We start from the raw sequence: 21,619 nt of genomic DNA, 5'->3' as shown, positions 1-21,619 counted from the left end.
ACAGATTCCTTTGCTTTAGTTTGCTCCCGATACTGAGTAAGAGTTTGATACCAGTGTTGGTGTTCTTGCTTTTATGTGCAAGACATCAAGGTCTTTATTCTACTTTTCATTTGTCTCATGAGAACATTTGAATGCTGCCATTTATGGGTACCCACTCAAGGAAGTGGGTTGGATGAGGCACAGACAAAGAGGAGATAACGTTAATGTTACCCTGACTACAATAAAAGCTGCCTAGCATGTGTTTGGCCACACATTATGAAAATGAGAAAGCGGGGGTGAGGCATTTAGTCATGTCAGCTCACTTGTCCAAACTTTGCGGTTAAACCTACTCTAAACAAACAAACAGCAGATAAGACACACCTCCAAACTGTTGAGTCTTTGCTATTAGCTTCCTCCAGGCCGCTGCTGCTGAAGCGTGGTGGAGTAAAGACAGAAAAATATAACATTTAATTGAATCCATCGGCCCATTATCCTTATCCAAACAGGCTTTTTGGGTCACGATTGGACTGATATCCAAATATATTGGACAGTTACACCCTTATTTAATTCTTTACAGCTTTTAAATGGCCATAAAAGGCACAGTCACAGCAGTCGTTTCAACATTAGGAAAAAGCTATGATGTGGGTCGAATGGAAGATAACTATCATTTTCTTTAGGAGTTGATTGTTTTGAGTTTCTTTTTCTTCACTTTATCTTCCTGTTTTTGGTTTTGTTTTTTTCTCATCATACTATATTTTTTTGTGGTTGTTTGTATGTTGCCAGACATACGTGGTGTCATGTTGCAATTCCTGTTTCGTGATGCCTGTATGTGGCTCTTAACACGTAGTTATTGCATGTTAGTGTGGTGAAAGCAGTAAGGTTTAAAGACTCTTCATGTAATAAATTAGCTGGAAATGATTCAGACTAATAGAGTTTGTTTACTGTTATTTTTTTTTAGTCAAGTCAAGTGTCTTTGTCGTTCCAAACGTGCACTGATACACTACACAGTGAAGCGAGACAACGTTTCTCCAAGACCGTGGTGCTACATATGACATATGGCAGACAATCTACACAGGACTACATAAAGTGCAATGTGCAAAAACCAAAGCAAAGACAGTGCAACAGCAGACAGAACAGAACGATGCAGGCACAGCAGTGCAATAGAAATGTGCAAAAGACTGAGCATTTTTATTCACCTCCTTCAAGGAAAACTGAGATGAACTAAGTGTGGTTTCAGAGAAAATCTCCTTATCAACAAAACTGAACACTTTTCATGCTAAAATAACTTTAAACTACCCAAAAGTAGCTGTTCTTGCTTCGGCCTCTACTACAGTACCTGTCTGCTTACTGTGAAGGAGATATGTTTTGTACCGTAAAAGCAAAATCTGTGTGGAATATCAGTCAGCACTCAGGCAACTGATATGTTGGATATTTTCCCTGCCTCTCGCTCTCTGCCTGCACACACCAAAAGTGTTGCAGAATTTGTTGTCTGAAGGAGTAAACTTATCAGATTCAACTGGAAAACTGATTAGTACAGACTTTGACACACACACACACACACACACACACACACACACACACACACACACACACACACACACACACACACACACACACACACACACACACACACACACACTATGAGAACAAACAAGGGGACCTGGAATCTGACTGACATCATCTGTGTGTCTTACAGTGTTTGTGTTTGTCTAAACATGCACACCTGTCCAATGAAACCCCACTCCCATCCACATCCTTAGCACACGTGACGCACAAACACACTTTCTCGCTTCACATCAGCCTGACTGTTCAGATGATTCTGGTACAAACTCTGAAGTCACAGATCAGAAATTTTAGAAATACTTCAGAGGAAAAACGATCCAGAGCGACATTCCCATTGTTGGATGGTAGGAACTAGGCTAGGCGAGGCTAGTGGTAGTGACTAGTTAGCTTTCTAGAGGAAGCATTTTGAATTAGCTCTTTGTGTGGGTGACTTCTCTTGTAGAAGAATGAGGAAGACCTCCTTTATGTCTCTTATTTACCACACTCACCAATCAGTAGCTGCATAAATAGCTTACTTTGACATTGAAATATGCTCCCTTGGCATCTGGGTTCTTATTTTTTTTACACTCTCTGCACCATAAAAATATAACCATGTACTCTTATTTGTATCAGCCTACCATGACTCACTCATGCTACTTCAGAGTACTTTAAATCTTTTCTTAACAAAGTGATATGTTACACATGACTTGTTACTTTGTGTTTTGCAGAGAATGTAAAAGTGAAATCTCACACATGCCCACATGTGGGACAAATTCTTCTGCTAATAAAGATGCTCATCAGTGCATTCCTCCCACAAACCCACCGAGTCTTATCAGTCACATCCAGTTTGCAGAACTTTGTTCTCTAGAAACAGTTTAGGCTCCTCAGTAGGCTGATGAAGGGTCATTTCCTCTCACATGCTTCTGCTTTACTGTTTACTTTGTGCGGTTAAAGCCTTGTTAGTAGTGTCAGAGTATCTAAAACAAAAAAAACCCAAAACAACCTCAGCTTAGTTTTGTCTCTGAAAGTGGACCTCTGATACTTATTTTTCTATTTTCTCATTCAGTTATTTTTGTTTCTGTGATTGTTCTGAATGTTTGTACTAAACATAGCCAAATAGTTAGGTCAGTGTATATGTAAGAAACCTGTCAGCCAACATGTCTGGCTTCAGACTGACTTAGTTTATTTTGTTTTGTAGCTGCCTGTGTAAGGATTGGGTGATTTGCTTCTTAGTTTAATAATAACGATAATAATAACAACAACAGCGATGACAAGGACGACAATAACAACAACAACAACAATAATAATTGTTTTTGTTGTGCTCGTCACGGGTCACCTCTCACTCACAGCAGTTTTTCACAGGGAAAAATGTGCGGTGCAACAAGGTTACAGAGACGAGATAAATGAGCATTTCCGCAGATACGATCGTGCTTGGATTTAAAAATCAATCCAGCAGTCAGAAATGCCCTCCGCCTGTTTTCTCTCGTTTGGTGATGATTATTATGGCTCCTTGTAGCTGCTACACAAACACACATGCATGAACTTACATGTATAAACTCGCCTGTGCGTGCTCAGAGACATCTGTGCTGCATGTGTCAGTCATATTTGGATATGACTGACACTGACTGAGGGTATTGGTTAAAAATCACAGCAAGTTATTCCCATAACCTTTTACCATTATTGATCCCTGACATGAGCATCACAAGCATGGTCTGGTCTGGACACAGACATACTGCACAGGGAGAAACGTAACCACAGATTTGTTAAACACTTTAAGATTTGTAAGAAGCAAGAGGACAGGAAACATTTTTCTAGGAATCCAAAAGATAACCAAGAAATATTACGTTTTGGGTTTTTTGAGAAAAAAAGAGGAGTGAGAGAAGAATGATAAGAAATAATGGAAGTTTTTGTTTTTTGGACCCAGGGGATCAGGCTGAAGGCGAAGCAGAAGGTGTTTGTTAATCCGGTGACGTAAGATGCGCAGCAGGCCTGCTGGGTAGACTTGTGTGTGTGTGTGTGTGTGTGTGTGTGTGTGTGTTGCTCAGTCAGACGTCCATGCAGTGTAATCCGTGTGGTGTCCGCTGTCTGTCAGTCACTGTCAGAAGTGTGGACACTGTCCTTATACACTGCTGTGTGTGTCTGTTTGTGTGTAGGATGGAGATTTAAGAACAACATTTAATCTATGGTTTGTGTTTTTATTAGTTTCTATGTTTGCTCAGGATTTAGCATTTAAGTAATTGTAATTGTGTGTGTGTGTGTGTGTGTGTGTGTGTGTGTGAGAGACAGAGAGAGGGAGGGACACTTTAAGGCATTCACACACGCTCATGCAGACAAGTAAAGACAAAGTGATGGTATGAGAGCAGAGTGTTTAGAATTTCACTTGCCATTTAGTTCCTTTTTTTTACATGACTGTTCTTATTTTAGTCTGTAGTTCCTGCCTTATTCAAACCAGTTACACTGATGTGCAGCAAAGCAAATCTTTGAACGCCACCAGTGAACCTATTAAGGTAATGATGCCAATAATTAATGATGATTTTAAAAATCATTATTAATGACTGAGACAGGTATTATTTTTTATTATTATTATTATAATTATCATTATTATGATTAATGACTGTTGCCTCATAGCACGTAGGTCCTAAGTTCACTTCCACCATCAGGCCAGGGTCTTTCTGTGTGGACTTCACATGTTCTTCCCGTGTTTGCGTGGGTTGTCTCTGGGTACTCCAACTTCCTCCCACAGGGTCAGGCTGATTAATGATTCTAAATTGCCCATAGGTGTGAATGTTAGTGCGAGTGGTTGCGAATGTTAGCCCTGCGGCAGACCTGTCTGGGGTGTACCCTGCCTCTCGCCCTATGACAGCTGGGATAGACTCCAGCCCCCCACCCCCACCTGCGACCCTCAATTGGATAAGCGGAAGAGAATGGATGGAATTAGAGTGACAGGTGCAGGTTTCCTAAACCTAACTATGTTAACTGACCCAACTCTCAGTGAGGTCAATCATGACATCCTTCTCTGGTTTGTGTATTTTTTAATTGTGTTGATTTAGCAGTAGATGTGCAGACATGCAAACAGATGGTTCAGAGTAATGAGCTGCTTGTGGTTTGGTTCTTTCTGGCTGATATGAGATGACTTTAACAAGGTCAGTATTGCTGCGTCCATATTTAAAATAAGACTTAAAAAATATGTTTTTTCCAACATGAAACTATGAACAAAAATCATCTGTGCAGAGCGAGACTAGGGCTGAACGATTATGGAAAATAATCTAATTGCGATTTTTTTTGGCCCCAAAATTGCGATGCGATTATTTTTTAAGGTCTTTGTCTTCTGTATTATTAAACAAAGACAAGCAATACATCATATAGTATGGCCAATACTATATTACATTAATTTTAAACTGTTCTTTCCTGGAAGACAGACCTCTGTTATGATGACATGAGGTGATGCATGAATTGATGACTGACATTTTTATTTAACTTCTTCAATCACAACAGTATATTTGAACATACACAATAGTTTATTTTTAGCTTACAAACATCTGAGCATAAAGTGCTGACAAGGAACCCTGGTGTAAACATTAAAATGAAAGTCAGTACAATGTGCAGATTGCAGAAATATACATAAACAAAATCAGTGGCTTTACCACACTCAGTTTTTCGACATCTGTGAACTACTAGACAGTCATTCAATTAAAAAATAATATTAAATAAATAAAACTAATAAATAAAAAATACACACATCTTACTGATCTCTGCAGTCAGTAACATTACACATAAAGTGCAAACATAATAGCAATTGTATAAACACACACACAAACACGCCTTTAAAGTTTAAAGGCGTGAAATTGGACGGTCTAGCCTTCTGATTAGCGTCACCGCTGTCTCGGTGGAGTTTAATAAACTCGGCCGTCTGCTTCTTGCTATCTAAAATATAACCAGACACTGGCGTAAATTCTCGACTGTCTCATACTTCTGTTTAATAAGTTTTCTGTTTGACGTTTAGTCAGCTGTGTGAAAACCAAGGAGGAACCCACCCGGGGGATTAATAAAGTTTTATTTTATCTAATCTAATAACTTTAATCTCAGCCAAACCGATTTACTCACGAACAAACAAAACACTGAAAAAAGCCCAACAATAACATTTTTAGGTTGTCTAAGTGACTTATATATTACGTTTAACCCGAGCAGCGAAACTCCGCGGTGATCTGAAAATGATGTGCCGGGAGTTGTGCCGTTCTCGGCCGCATCAGTAATCCTCGAGCTCCCGGCTAGCTGTCGAGCTGGTGGGTAGCAGACGCCTCTGAAAACGTCGAAGCACTTTTGCAAATATGGGATATCTTGATAAACCTAGCAGATATTTGATGTTTACACAACTACTTTCTCGCCTGAAAATATGTTAAAAGTTTATTTTGTGACCCAGAAAGATTAGTATGAGTAATTTTAAAACTTAGTAGCGGCCGCCATTGCTGGAAACTGGAGTTTGGCTGGGCCGCGCTATGAATTCTGGGATATGGTAGTAATTTGGACAGCCTTCGGCGCGTCGCTGTGACGTAATCGGTCTACAAATGCGGCCTCAGGAGGATGCAGCCCATGAATTTGGACATGTCCAGAGTATAATCGCAGCCTTTGCGGTTAGAAAATTGCACTTGATCATGTCGCGATATTATCGCAAATGCGATATATCGTTCAGCCCTAAGCGAGACATACAGGAGAAATAATAATAATAATAATGGATTGGATTTATATAGCGCTTTTCAAGGCACCCAAAGCGCTTTACAATGCCACTATTCATTCACTCACTGGTGGAGGCAAGCTACGGTTGTAGCCACAGCTGCCCTGGGGCAGACTGACAGAAGCGAGGCTGCCATATCACGCCATCGGCCCCTCTGGCCAACACCAGTAGGCAAGTAGGGTAAAGTGTCTTGCCCAAGGACACAACGACAAGGACAGAGAGCCCGGGGATCGAACCGGCGACCTTCCGGTTACAGATATGCTTCCCAACTCCCTGAGCCACGGTCGCCCTGAAATGGACGATAATAGGCCTTACAGGTTTCATATAATAGTTGATGTAGGTACTTATTATCTGTGTTGCCTTTTTAACAACTTGTTTTTCTCATGAGAGGAATTATGACTTTGTCCAAAACCAAATGTTCAAATGTTGGCTGCACCTAATTAGATTTGTAATTTTAATTATGATTTTAGCTCCCAACATGAACAACTTCTCCACTCCTGAGTTGATACTTGGGTTTGGGTATCTGCTGATACTAATTAGTGGTCTGACACCAGTGTGGAGTTATTATCATGTTTCTTCATTTTTACTTAGAGACTAGGAGTCTCATGTCATATAAAATGAACCAATGAACCAAAATCGATGGATAATCCTGATAAATAATCATTAAACCTCAATCCAGTTGATTGTGATTTGTTGTTGTTGATTTTTGCACATGATCTTGCAGCTCTATCTCAGATGAGAATGATAGGGCATTAACATTTAATCTTTTTAGAAAATTATCACCATAATTATTGAAAATAATTGTGATTATGCTTTTTTTCCCATAACCAAATGGCCTGCTTCCTAATGAATTGGCTTCATTAAAAGTGGATTATTAGCCCTGATTGCATGTACTGATGTGGCAAACCAGCAGTGTGTCAGTTAGTGCACAGGTCATTTTTCAGTTTTCATCCAGCCTTGGTTTATCACCAAAGAACACCAATTAATTGTGTCCTGGTGTTTGAGTGTATGAAGTTACTCTTAAATGTCCTGTGATGAACTGAAGTGTAATATTAGAATGAAAGCAGATATTTTTGGACCAACATAAAGGACTGAGAGAGATGAAGGCAACGAAAAGTAGTGAGGAGTTAAAAGTAGCTCTGGCGCAGAGGAGAAGATTATAGCTGTTTTTCAGACTTCATGGATAACGTGACATCTCCTTTGTTGTGCTGTGACTGACTTTTCAATGGATCTGTCTGGTCTCAATAGCTCTCATCGCACAGCGAGAGAAAGAGGTGAAAGCATGTGGAAAAGAGTGTCGGTGCTCAGTTTAACTTCAACTGCATGTTAGTCAGTGTTTTTGTCCAGGCACTTAAATGAAGAGACCTCCAAATAGCTCCATAACTAAATTATTATGACAGTATCTTGTCTGAGATATGTTGGTGTCTGTATCCTAAATGTTAGGAAGTGTTTGTTTTTTTTATGATAACTTGAGTGTAAGTGTAACCATCAGTCTATGACAGGAGCTTCTACAGGATCTGTGATAATGGCAGTCTAAGTGAGAAAGAAATTATAGTGAAACCGGCCACCTTCAGAAAACAGCCTGTCACCACATGGCCTATACTTAAATGCAAAGACCAAAATATGACCTGACTAAAATATGACAGTAAGTTAAAAATACACATTCCCATTTCACAAGTAATAATAGTAATAATAATAAAAGCTTCTTTTGTGTGACAAGGTGTGTGAGAAGGGGATGCAGTGACTGTATGTGACTAAGCTGGGAGAAAATAAAGCGTGTGACTGAAGACGAGAAAACACGTTTCAGTGAGGTAGACAAATGGATGTGGAGATCAGGCCAATAAAGTGCAGTGTAAAAATATCCAATAATCATATCCAGCTGGCTTGTACCAGTTTATTTTAGGCTAAAACAACTCGAGCTATTATTAGTGTGACTCTGGTGATCATGACTCAAACTAAACAAAGTGACTCCGACCCAGACAAATTCATCACTGCGGTTCCTAAAAACAGGAGCAGAACCGAACCTGCTCGCTGCTCACTCGCTGTTTCCTGAAGGTCGCTTTATTTCTAAAAAATGCACTTAAACACTATTCATTCAAATCCTAATGGGTCGACCTAAATATTATTAACTTGAATCATCACTTGGGTTTCACTTAGTTCAATGGTTTTGTTTGTAAAATCATAGTTTTTCATTAATGTACTCTGCAGCAGCAAAGTGTTTGGTTTGGCTTAGTGTGAGTATAGAGAACAACCTGGGAACTCAAATGTTCAAACCCCCAATAAAATGACCCCAAATCACCTTTCTTACAGCTGCAGTGAGTAGCTATGGCTCAGGTCATCTTCTAATTCAGGCCAGTATCAGAAAAAATTGTAATAATTGTAATAATCACCAAAGTCACAAATTGTCATGTTTTTCTGTGATATCAGCACAACTTTGAAACCAATATAGTTAGTGTCTGTTGTACTTATGAGCCTTAAAAAATGGCAGCTGCTGTATTAACTGAAGCCAATCGGTGTGAATGTCTAAATCTAATTAATAACGTTAACTGGAACCGTGATATGTGGTGAAAAACCATCAACCCCCAACCTTGAAATGCAGACTGTTTTTGGCTTTTCAAAATAAGAAAATGTTCATTTTGTGCACGTGGACATGAATCAGTACTGCTCATGTGGGACAGATAAAGAGTCACGTTCAGTGACATGAAATTTGGAGTGGGAAATTTGTATCGAGGAACACGAAAAGAAGCTCAAATTAATTTCCAAAACCACAAATCAATACATAGAGACTGTGACTGTTTCACAAACTGCCATTTGAGTGTGCTGACTGCCCCCTCCAAAGGTACGTATGTCCTTGAAATCAAAATTTCAAAAGTCTATCAAACAAAGCCTTGTGTGAATGCATAAATATGTCTCGTTAGGGTAGAATAACCATTAAAACCAGTCCATTTCCAACTTTCAAGTAAATCACAGCAGGATGCACCCACAGTAGATCATTTCACACAGCAATTGTGACATAGTAATAATATGAGTCAGTACAAACAATAATCTACAACACAACCTACATCATTATATCTGTATCACTGAAGGAGAAAAAAATACCACTTAAAAGTAGGAAGATATGTTTATTATTATTCTACTTATTCTGCAGAATAGTGTCACTGTACCCATCATTCTTCAGTTAAAACTGCGGCCTCCATTAATGTCGTATTATCAGTTGTAAAAGTTCTGGTATATCAAGTTGGCAAAGAAATCGATGTAAAGCAGGGGTGTCACAAATAAGGCCCGGGGGCCAGAATCAGCCCAATCTGGCCCACTGGATGTCTTTGGAAAATGTGATTGTGGTGGTAATAACTTTTGGACTTTTAATTGTATTTTCATAAAGTTAACATCTTGTCCTACTTTGCCAGAGTCATTCATACTAAATTAATTAACAAAAACGTAGCAGTTTGTGCAACGAGTTCCCAGAACACTTTCTGTAGGGTTGTGCATTCATTTCTTATGATTTAAGTGCAGAGAACTGTGCCGACTGACTTCTTTTGCTACAGCAGCATTTCTTTATCATGTAGAAAAACTGAGACATGAAATTGCTCTTCTTCTTATAGTGAGATACAGCTTTAATATGCAGTCAAACTTCTTTACACTGAGGGAAAATGGATTTTCACCAGTTCAGACCACTGAAAATCAAAGTGTGGTCCGTGATGTAAAATTAGTTTTGACATTCCTGATTTGTATTTGAATATAAACGCAAGACGACATTAGAGTTTGCTTTTGGCTAAACATCCTCTGTAAGAAGGAAGTTATGAAAAACAAAATCAGCGGTAAACAAGATAATAGCACCTCGCGTGGTTGTACCCTCAGTATGTCTTTATCTGATCACCAACAATCATCTTCCTTAGTAGCAGCAAGGGAGTTATCACTGGATCTTTCCGTTCCCACAGAATGGGAATTTTCCACAGCATCCCAGACAGATGAGGCTGGCTGGTTCTCATGAAAATGGGCTGCTGGTCAGAGCGTTGTAATCACGAGCCCGCTGATCCACAGCTCAGACACTGGGACAGATTTAGACTGGGAGAGTGGTGGCGTCAGCTATCTCTCTCTTTGCAGATATTGTTGATGTTTATTCCTACAGCGTTTCCTCACTCAACCCTCCAAGCTGAGAAAATAATTTCAAGATAACTGACAGGGCTGTTTATCATGACAGTGCAAAAAAGCCATTCTGTTAAATGTCAGTCACACTCCAGCTGAGGAATTTTATGATAATTGTGTTTGGGTGTCTGATTGTGGTCTCTCCAAACAGGTTGTTAAAGCCAAATTGTTATTTGTAGCTGCCACTCATGAGATGAGTTACTGTCATTACTGCAGCTGCATATTATTCACCCACGTTCGTAAGAAGGGCTGGGCGACAAACCTCAAATCTTTTTTTGTCAGTGTCATAAAGTCTGAGTACCAAAGGTAGCACGGACTTTCTTTACTTGTTCTTGCTAATTTAACTTAACATATTGGAACATATTCTGTATGACTTTCATCTGTAGATGATGTTGGAAGAAAAAGGTCCAGGTAAGTTGGCCTTTCTCACATGTACCAGGAGATTATCCATATTGGATATGTCCCAATAACTGAAAATGCTCTGTGTGGGTTTAAGGATGGGTAATATAAAGAAAATTTGCAGTAATGATATTAATAATGATATTTCTGACCATATAGAAAAAAAATACAGTTTTATTAGCGCTTTCAGGCAGTAGCATTTATAAGGTATACGTGTAAATAAAGGGTGTTCTTCATCCTTTCCCAATGAGCTGCTGTGATTGTGTTCATTCATTACAGCACAAGTCAAATGTGACTACAAAAGTAGCCTAGGTAGAGTTATCCCTGAAATGAATAAGTGAAAGTATAAAATAACTGCTTAACACTTTAGTTTAATGTTAACTAAAGTGTTTAACATTGTAACTCTTCAGGACATGTACAGTATTTTCTATTTAGAAAAGTTGTTTACTACCCCCTTTAAAGTGCGTCGTTTTGACTAGTGTCGTCGATACTTTTGTATGAAATTTCATGTATCATGTAAAAATGTATATTTTTTTAAAATTTTTTATTTACACTTGTTTGGGATGGATTGGAGCGTAAAAGCTCTTCTTCTGTCTGAAGGACTAAAAGTAAACCTCATTTTATCCAGAATCCCGGATCTTGTCTGAGTATTTGATTGGTTTTCATTCCATCTTTGATAACTTTGTCATCTTTCTTTGTTTTACTTTTGGTTCCAAACATCAACTTGTCCCCATGACAACCACGGGCAATCCAAGTGGAGTAGTGTCCTGCTCAAAGGCACTTAAGTAGAGCAAGTGTTTGCTCTTGTAAAAGCAGATATGTCTTTATTTGTCTTTATCTTAAACACTGAGCGCCATCATCTTTGTCATATCCCTTACCATTAACTTCATCCAGTGGGCTCTTTCCCTTCCCACACAATGGAAACAATCCACAACATTCCAGTATGCCGCTCACTGATGGTTCCCTTGGAAATGGAATGCTGAGAAGATTCCATCACGTGAGTTTGGCTACCAAAGATAGAATGTTTGGGATTGATAACAAATGAGGCGTGACAGCTTAGAGGGCTTTCGTGGCTTTTTTTATTTTAAATCTATATTTATATCCACAGGAGGAAAATGATCCATGAGGCTAAATGAAATTGTGAACTTCTGTACTGTGCAGCTAGTGACGTGATGTGATTGAGGTTGGCGGTGCCGAGTTCAAGTTCAGTCTGCACGTTGAAGTAGCATGGAAGAGACTGAGCTCAGTGGATCTGACATAGAACTAACTAATTAATTAATGAGCCAATGAAGTTAAAGAAAAGAAGGATGCTTATTATTAAAACTCTCTTGCAGATGTGACCAAAGTATTGTAAACGAGTCCCGCATGGTTCTGAAATGGCACCAGGCAGGCAGTCAAAAACGATTCATGGGAAAAGAGCGAAACATTTAATAGATTTTCAGGGACATAAAAATGTAATGAATCACGGCACCGCTGCACCATCATAATATCATTTTAATTAAGTGTTTGACCAATAAATGTGGCCAGAAATTATTTAGGAGGTGATACGTTGCTGTTTGAATCAATTTAAATTCCTTTGTCAATATGTGAATTGTGTGTTTGGTCGGGTATTTGTTGACCAGCAGAAGGCAACAATCCTCTTAAAGCCTCACATTCAGATGTCACAACCCAGATGTTATAACTGCATAACACACATGTACACAAACACACACATGCACACACACACAGCAGCTCTCATCTCCCAGTCATGTATTACTGAGTCAGACAGTGAGCAGCAGCGATAACAGTGATTTAGACTCCATGTGGTGTGGGATCAGCAAGCCGACCATAAAAAAACAGTAGCAGATGCTGTGTGTGTGTGTGTGTGTGTGTGTGTGTGTGTGTGTGTGTGTGTGTGAATTCATAGTTGTGTAAGCGTTATGTTTCCCAGCAGACAGCCATCTCTCTATGGGCTTGCAGATCAAATCTCCATTGGCTCCTGTGAGAGTGTTTATAAAATGTTCTGCTTAAAAATATGTTATATTGTCCTTCACGCAAATGTTAGGGACTGTATTGAATGATGGCTGTAATATTGTAGGAAGAGATTGGATATGTTTTTTCTGCATGTGTTTATAACATGTTTTCTTCAGACTTTTTGTAATGTTGTTTCTCAAAATAAAAATGATTGATGTATGAAACAAAAGCCATTTATAAAATGCACAGTAAGGTTGGTTTCTGTTTCCTACCAATGACTCCTGATTATAGTCATGCACACTGTTACGTGGGGGAGAAACCATATAAAATCACCTGTTCAGGAAAGTCGCTAACCGACTATTGTCAAAACTGACGAACGATAGGAAGTACGGAGTCACATCATGATATGAATTGTTTTTATAAACCAGCTTGGGTTGCAAATAAAAACTGAATGCAATGGTTTGCATATTTTATAAATATCATCTTTATTTAAAGTACAACACAGTATGTATAAAATATTTAAAGTGAGAAACGGTGCCATTTTAGAATAATATGTGCTAATATTTGCTCTTTAACATGAGGAGACCAGTTGCTAAAATTTGGCTGCTCGGCCATCCTGGGTCTCCTTTGCTATATATTTAATTTCATGGTGCTTCACATGTTTTCAGTTGGTAAAAGGTCTGGACCACAGACAGGCCAGTGCAGTATCCTAACTCCTCTTACTGCAAGAAGCTTCAAATCCACCATGTGGCCGAGGCCTTTCTGTGTGGAGTTTGCATGATCTTCCCATGTTTGCGTGGGTTCTCTCTCTCTGGGTCCACACCCACAATCCAAAGACGTGCACTTAGTGGCATTCATTTCATTGGCAATTCTGTGTGTGTGAATGGTTGTCTGTCTGTATGTGTTGTCCCTGCGACAGGACGGCAACCTGTCTGAGGTGTACCCTGCCTCGTGCTTTATTGTAGCTGGGCCACTGACCCTGGATTGTTTTAGCAGAAGAGAATGGATGGATGGGTGGGTGGATGGACTACAGACAAGCCAGTTCAGCACCCAGACTCTTCTGTAAAGCTATGCTTTTTAAAAATTATACAATTCCTTCCTTGAAAAGAAGTCATCTGGACGAGTGCATGTGTTGCTCTGAAATCTGTAAATACCTTTCAGCATTGATGGTGCCTTTCCAGATGTGTAAGCTGTCTATTCTAATGCACTAATACAATCTTTTCTTCTTCCAAAGATGTGATATTTAACCTGCATTTTGTGGATGGGACACAGTGATTTCTGAAAGTGCTCCCGAGCTCAGCGAGGCGTGCACAGGCGTGACAGAATCACGAGAGCCCAAAAGTCACAGGCATCCAATGTTGATTTTATTGGCTTTGTTTTTTGCGCACAGAGATTTCTCCAGATTCCTGGAAGTTTTTGGAAAACATTATGCACTGAAGATGCAATGTTTTATTTTATAGAACATTATTCTGAAACAATATGTAGGCATATCTTTTCCAGTTTGGTAAACTTCTGCCCGTTTTAACTTCTGAGAAACATGTAGATGTTCAAACATTATTAGTTGATCCTCCACCTGTTTAATTTTACTAGCACTTACTGTGGTAAGTATTTATTATATTTGATATTATCTATTGTGAATGAGTGGAGGATTTTGGACACAGCAGTAGTTTTAAATTCTCAAGAACACAGAAGCTAAATCAGCAAAATATAACAAGAAAAAAACAACAAACTCCCCCCGAAGAAAAGAACAGAAACCAACTCGAGAGGCAGATGTATTTATCCAGTTGCATAATCCTGTATTTATGATCTAGTGTAGAGTTATAGGAGAAATATTCATCACCAACCAATAATAGCAAGAGCATTATAAATGTGAGTTTCTATTTGTGGCCAGTTTATTGGCTTAGTTCAAAGCATTGTGTAACCTGATCTGACTGCAGCACTGCATGCTGGTCCTCTGAGTATAAATGAAATATGGGACTTTTCCTTGTTTTTTCTTACATGTAAGATGAGGAGCAACCCTCGCTGAGGAAGTTTCTGTATGTGTTTGCAGAAATGTATGTGCATGATTATGGCGACTGTGCTGCATCGTGACATGATGTTCATCATGAGACGATGTAAATGACCGCGGTGCAGTAACATGCAGTTTCAGCTTGTGTAGGTGCCGTACGTGTGTGAGACTAATGCTGATGTCAGTAACGTTATGTAACTGCTGTGATGTCACGGCGCTGAGCTTCTTGGCCCGCTTTCATGTCGAGATCTGTTGTTTTAATCCATGAGGGTCGGCACAGTGATACAACCTGGCTCAGAACTTGACCTTCACCAGGCAGACACACAAACTCGGGATGTGTTTAGAACTCAGAGATGTGAACTGTAAGAAGAATTTATTTATTTTAGTGATCCCTAAACTTGTGCTGTATATTTATTCTGAATGTTTTAATTTGTTGTAAAGATGGAAAAATATGTGTTTTGCTCAAGAAGCTTTGGTAACGTTCCGTCTTGAGGCATTTTTAGGCTTAATTCTGTGACTCTGTGAGTGTGTGTGCGTGTCTTTTAAGTGGAAACTGTGTCTACTGGCAACCTCTTTCTTGTTTACAGATTTGAGAGCAAATGCCCTTATTAATATTCATGTTTTTTTTCTGTCTCGCTCTCCCTCTGCAGAACTCGTAACCTCTCCGGTGGTTCTCCCAGACCTCGACACACCAAGAAGATTCACTTCATCAAAAATATGAAACAGTACGACACAAGAGGCAGCAGGTGAGCCACACAGACTCCCACAATTCTGTACCATCAGATTTAACAATGAGCAGTAATACAAACTACTTACTTTAATACTCAGAATCTGCAATACACAGGTACATACCAGGACCCTGAAGGTTCATATCTATATCAAATATTATGATGTCATTATGTTGCCTAGCAATCACCGAGCAAAGAGCTGAAATAATCTGGTTTTAGCATATAAGCATCTATAACACCTAATAAAAGTATCCCGTCATTTTAATTTAATCACAGTGGCATCTCATTTTTATCTACAAAGGTTTAATTATACAGGACATGGTATGATGCCATAAGTTCCCTAGCAACAGGATAAAATAACCTTTTCGAGGAATATAAACATAAATATAAAAATAAATAAATAAAGTTTCTCAGTGTGATCATGTTTTGTCACCAGCGTGCTGGTGTTCAGCATGTTTGTGCTAAACATGCTGAACACTACTGTAGCATAAATATGTATCATTCTGTTATAGCTCTATTGTTAAATATAAGTCTTCAGAGTGCAATTATTTTTCTTGTGAGGTCTGTATAAAGTGCTGGTGACTTTTATATCCCATTTTTGTATACATTTTATATTTGGTGTCTTTTAATTTAGCTTTTTGAATTATCAAATCACAAAAGGATGAAAAGTAAAAACAAACAATACTGAAAAACTGAATCTTTGGTCTTGAACTCTGAAAAACAACAAATCTTTGAAATGTTTTGCCCACGTTTGGCTCCACAGTGAGTCTGAAGTTGTTCCCTTAACTATATTTGAGTTTGAAGGTAAAAAACACGTCATTCAGCTGCTTCAGCCAAGGTGTAGACTGTATTTAGAGGCATGTTGATCCCTAATGTCCCCCAGCATGTGGAACAAGGTCGATGCAGCAGGTTGAGGCCTGTGGAGGTCTGTGAAAGCTTTATGTAGAGGTGCGCTATCAGTAGAGGCTACAATGGCAAATGCTCTGGCTCTTTTTCAAACCGTTCCTCCTACATTGACTGCTCAGGAATCACAATGAAAACTGTGTGGTACGTTTTGTAACGCAAAACTCGAGGACTGGCTGAGGCTTTTCTGCTTCTTTCTCATTGGGGCAGTCCTTTGTGACAGTGTACAGAGGTCACAACACTGATCTTTCCGTTATTGTTAAGTCTCTGTCAGAACTAAGCCCTACATACGCTGCTGACTTGCAGAAGTGTGTCGCCTTTACAGCAGGAGAGGAACCAGAGAAGCCTGGACAGTGTCATTCTGTTCTGCTTAACTCTTCTATTGTATTGTATTCGTGTCCTTCCTTGTGGAGTGTATAAATACAACTCTGGGTCAAAAGGGCCCACAGGGCTGCTCATCACATAATAACAGACTGACTGAGGGGTAATTGTTTTAAAATAGATCCAGTAAAGAGCACCAGTGCTGTTTGAAATTCAGCTAAGTCACCATGTTGTCACAGAGAAGAGGAAATGTTAGAGCTGTCTTCCCTCAGAATGGGCTGTTGTGTCCCATGATCCTTGTTTGGGTCATCCTGGGAGACTTTAAATGGTTCACCTTGAGGTCACCTGTAAAAATTGCTTGTTTACTTCCTTTTAAAAAAGGTTTTCTTTGGAAAAAAGAACCAAGACATTGATTGACAGTGAAATATAGAAACAGCTCACAATAACAGTCGTCTCAAGGTGCTTTATTTTGTGAGGTAAAGAACTTAACCCAGGGACAAGACAACACTCCCTGGGAATGTACTTGGTGAGAGTGGGGAGAAAGACCTCCATTTTAACAGGACGAGACCTCAGGGAGGGACAAGCCATTTCTTGCAACAAGTTGAGTGATGAGTGGAAAGTGGAGAGACCAAAAGAAAGCATAAAGAAAATGGACAAAACATAAACTACTGCAGAGAGTAGACAAAATTAACTGACTGCATGGGCAGTGTGGTACTTTTCGGCATTTATCACACCGCAGGCTAGCAGCTGCACGTGTGCAGAGTGTGGTTAGATGCTGCTTCAGTCGATTGTTTATATATCAGTTTACTCTGACATGCCAACTCTCATTTTGCACATCAAAGTGATGGAAAGCAAACAGATGTCATCTGCTTGTTTTCCACCTCACTTGTTTACAACTATAAGTCAGCTGAAAAGAGGGCCGAGCAGTCAGTGGTGCTCGGTGTCATGATATCTTTGAACCAGCAGGTAACGTTTTTGTACTTTAACAGTAAAATATTAGTAATTAGTTTAAGTGACAGGTGAGCAAAGTAGGTGACCTTTTACAGTGTAGAATATCCACCAAGATCCATCCAAGAATTGTAAAAGTTCTTGTTGTGTTTTTTAAAATCAAATTTATGTTAACTAATTATATTTATATATTTTTTTAGTTTATTTTTTGTTTTGTTTTTGGGGGGAAATGGTGAAATGGAGAGTTTTCTGCTCTAGTTAGTTCCCAGCAAGATGAAAATGTTCTGCTGTTGCATATCATTTATTAAAAAGCATAATTGTAAGTCACATTAAACCTTCCACTACGCATACATTTCACTGATGAAGCGTAATTGGAACATAATGCTGTCTACATTTGATTTGAAACATACAAAAAAATGCTAAATGTTTTGTCATTTTAATTTTTTTATCTATAAATTTCCTTTGTTTGTCTGTTGTCAGTGTAGCTACATAGACAAAGCTCTGGGTCAGTGGTTCAGTCCTCAGTGCGAACATTGTCTGTTTTCCTTGTAGGTGATTATGGAATAATGTGCCCCCAGTGTTGTGAAATGTGGTGTAATAAATGGATGGGTGCAGGGGACAGACTCCCCAGCACAGTCACGTTTTCAGCAGCTGTGTTGCGATGTCTCTGCTGTTTCCACTGAGCTCCCTGGTGACTTCCTGCTCTTGACTTTCCCATGCATCACAGGGAACGAGCTTTGTGTGTATTTTTGTGTCTCCGGCTCACACAACCAACAACGGCAAATTCAAACTCATAATCTGTCTCGAGGGATGATCAGAAGGGTAGGAGGAGCAGCCTCCTGTCTAAATTGAACGAGTAATGATTCATGCTTTAATGACCTTTAATGTTGAATTTTCCATCGCGCTGCTGCGTATTTAGCTTCCTAAAGAATTAAACTTTGAACCGCTGGGCTCCCTTTAGTCTGTTTTCATCCCCTTTAAATGATAAATCACTTAGTAGTGTAATACAGTTTTACATCCCGAACCATAATTAGCAAACATGGGTTAAAACTGCGTGTCTCTATTGAGCCTAAGGTTAAAGTCTACTGAATTATTTACCCAGTTGGATCCTCATTAAGATGTGCTAAGCGTTTGACCGGGATCATGTCATCTCTGTAAGAAAAACCGCAGTGTTTGGATTAACTGGCTTCCTTCTTCATATGTTTATCCCTCTGTGACTTTCTAAACAAAGAACAGTGTATACAAGTCCACTACATAACAGTTCTTCAGTCTGATGCCAAAGACCAATGCGAAGAGAAATAAAAACGAGTTACTACACATCATAAATTAAATGGATAATTAAAGATAAATTTATATTGTTTGGTAACAGTTTTCCAGACTGGCATCATTTAAACAGTCTGTGATTCAAACCTGGAGTCAGATGAGACGGTCAGTGTGTGAAGTGTATATGTGTAGCTACGTGATATTGACCACTGGCTTCTGCACATCAGCATTTTGGCTGCCGTGAGCTTTTTTGTTTGTTTGTTTGTTTTGAAGCCAAAAGTGATCACAGTTACATCGGATGGTGGAGTGATAATTCTAGTAAGCATAGTGAGCACGCTGCATTTGTCAAGTGTACAAGTGCAAAGCAATGTCCAGTGAAAGGAACTCTAATGCTTTATAATTTTGGATAATTTCATGCTCCCAACTTTATTGAAACAGTTTGGGGACCCTTCCTGTTCCAACTGCACACCAGTGCACAAAGCAAGGTCCATAAAGACATGGGCGAGTTTGGTGTGGAAGAAGTTGACTCGCCTGCACAGAGTCCTGACCTCAACCCGATAAAACACCTATTAGAGCAGAGACTGTGAGCCAGGCTTCTTCGTCCAACATCCCTGTCGGATCTCACAAATGCGCTTCTGGAAGAATGGTCAAAAATTCCCATAAACACTCCTAAAGGTTCCTAAAGCCTTCCCAGAAGAACTGAGGCTGTTATATCTGCAAAGGGTGGGGCGACATCACATTAAATCTTACGGATAAGTAAACTTTTATCCACTATCTACACCTTGGCTGAAGCAGTAACCAAGAATGTGATTGGCCAGCTACCAATCACCAATCACAGCTACCAAAAAAACAATTGAAACGCAGTCTTGGAAGCAGCCTGTAAGCAGCTAAACTAAGGATGCACCAATTGCAATTTCACTGGCCAATTAAAGACCAGCTGATATTGATTTTTGCAGATCCTGATTTTCTTTTTAAGAACTAACTGGCAGCATTGAGTAAAAAACCTCAACTTCTCTTCTATGCTAAATATTACGGTCATAATAAAAATAAATTATTAAACTTCACAGCTTCCCCCAAGCTGCACTAAGTTACAGGATCTTCTCTCGATTAAACAGCTGAAAATAAAGGGCTCTGCTACTGGAGAGTAATTAACTGAAAATGATTGCACTCTCTTACCAAAGAAAAGTAGGTGCAGCAGATTTATATAACAAGATAAATCAGACACTTATGTTATTCTCCAGTATGTTTATAAATTCATCATACAATAGAACATCTACCCGTTTCTCTTTTTCATACGTTTCCAAAATTTTCGTCATAACTGCTTTGATCCTTTGCTCATACCAAGGTCTGGTTAGCTTTAGTCTGGATAGGTTTAGCTTTAGCCTCTTTGTCTTTGTTGTCTTTTTCAAAATATCCATGTTGATGAAGGTGATTTAAATGCATGATTAAGTTTGTTACTACAAATGTGTTCATGGTAACCCCCCCCCCCCCCCCCAAACAGTTTATTCTGGCAATGGGCTAATGACATGCTAGCATGTGGTTATGTGTGTGTGTACGTGCTCGACTCTTTGCTGCTGGCTGGCCAATATTGTTTAATCCAGGTTATATAACTACTTTGATAAATTTACTGCTCGGTCTGCCAGCATCCTGATGAACTATAGAGCCGATTCGTGCCTTGGCTAAATTGGGAACATTTGCTTCAGTTACTCGGAGACCTTGAAACGCTGACCTTGTGTTGCCTTGACAGACAAAGTTGTTCTAACTGACCGAGAAGCTGCATGTTGGACAATTATCTGTTCAGCTCTGAGCTAAGTGTGTTTATTCACTATGTGTGAAAACATAATCTTTTAGTCTCTTGGTTCCTGAGCCAAATATAATGACTGCAAACATTTTCCTCTTGAGACCAAAACCAGGCCAGCAAGCTGTAGTCTCTGCTCCAGATGGGTTTATACTCAGAGGAGCTGCAATAAAAAACAAACACGGACATGCACGTGCACGCACACACTGTGTTCTCCATAATGAAACTCTATTATATCATGTCATAGTTGAGCAGAATTGAGGGTAAGGGTGCAGCTGGAGCCTTTAACTCAATTAAGTTGGTGTCAAGTGTGCATTTGTGTGTTTTGCTCTTTAACGGTGAGTAAATATTACGCCATGCTGAGGAGCGATATGATCCTTTAAACTTTCAATCCTTAAATTTACCCTGGGATTTAGCTTTATCTTCATTTCACCACAAAGATGCAGAGTTAGCGTCTTCATTTTGAAACTTTGTCTGTTTTTGTGTGTGTTTAGTCAGCAAAATGCCTCAGATGGAGAAAAGTAATTCAGCTGGACAGATGTCAAAACACGATAACCACTAATGTGTGTTTTTGTTTGTGTTTCAGAATCGTGCTCATCTGTGCTAAGAGGTCTCTGTGTGCTGCCTTTTCTGTTCTTCCCTACGGAGAGAGCTTCTACCTCAGGTAATCCGTACAGACACATCTGCTTATGTACTCCCACCTTCTGCCTCTCATGATGAAATCAAGAAAAAGGGTTCGACATAACCAATGGGCTGATGGCAGGGGGAAAAAAGTATTTGTGGAAAGTTGATTTAAACACTGCTGGCTTATTTAAAACTGTTATTTACTGAATTGGTCATCGCTGGCCTAAGTTCACCTGAAGCAAGCTGGCTGAAGGAAACCTTATATATAGTTATCT

At 39.3% G+C, this 21,619-nt stretch overlaps 1 protein-coding gene across 1 annotated transcript in view; it reads left to right on the top strand.

Moving 5' to 3' along the window:
* cables2b (Cdk5 and Abl enzyme substrate 2b) overlaps positions 1-21,619 on the top strand; it is a 49,461-nt gene that overhangs the window by 12,226 nt on the left and 15,616 nt on the right. Inside the window, exons 2-3 of the mRNA XM_014407459.3 lie at positions 15,410-15,505; positions 21,307-21,384. Of these exons, the coding sequence (XP_014262945.3) occupies positions 15,410-15,505; positions 21,307-21,384 (174 nt within the window). The remainder of the gene's footprint in view (positions 1-15,409; positions 15,506-21,306; positions 21,385-21,619) is intronic.

This window comes from Maylandia zebra, linkage group LG20, assembly GCF_041146795.1.
Source record: "Maylandia zebra isolate NMK-2024a linkage group LG20, Mzebra_GT3a, whole genome shotgun sequence".
NCBI lineage: Eukaryota > Metazoa > Chordata > Actinopteri > Cichliformes > Cichlidae > Maylandia > Maylandia zebra.
This window is presented reverse-complemented; position numbering and strand designations above follow the sequence as displayed.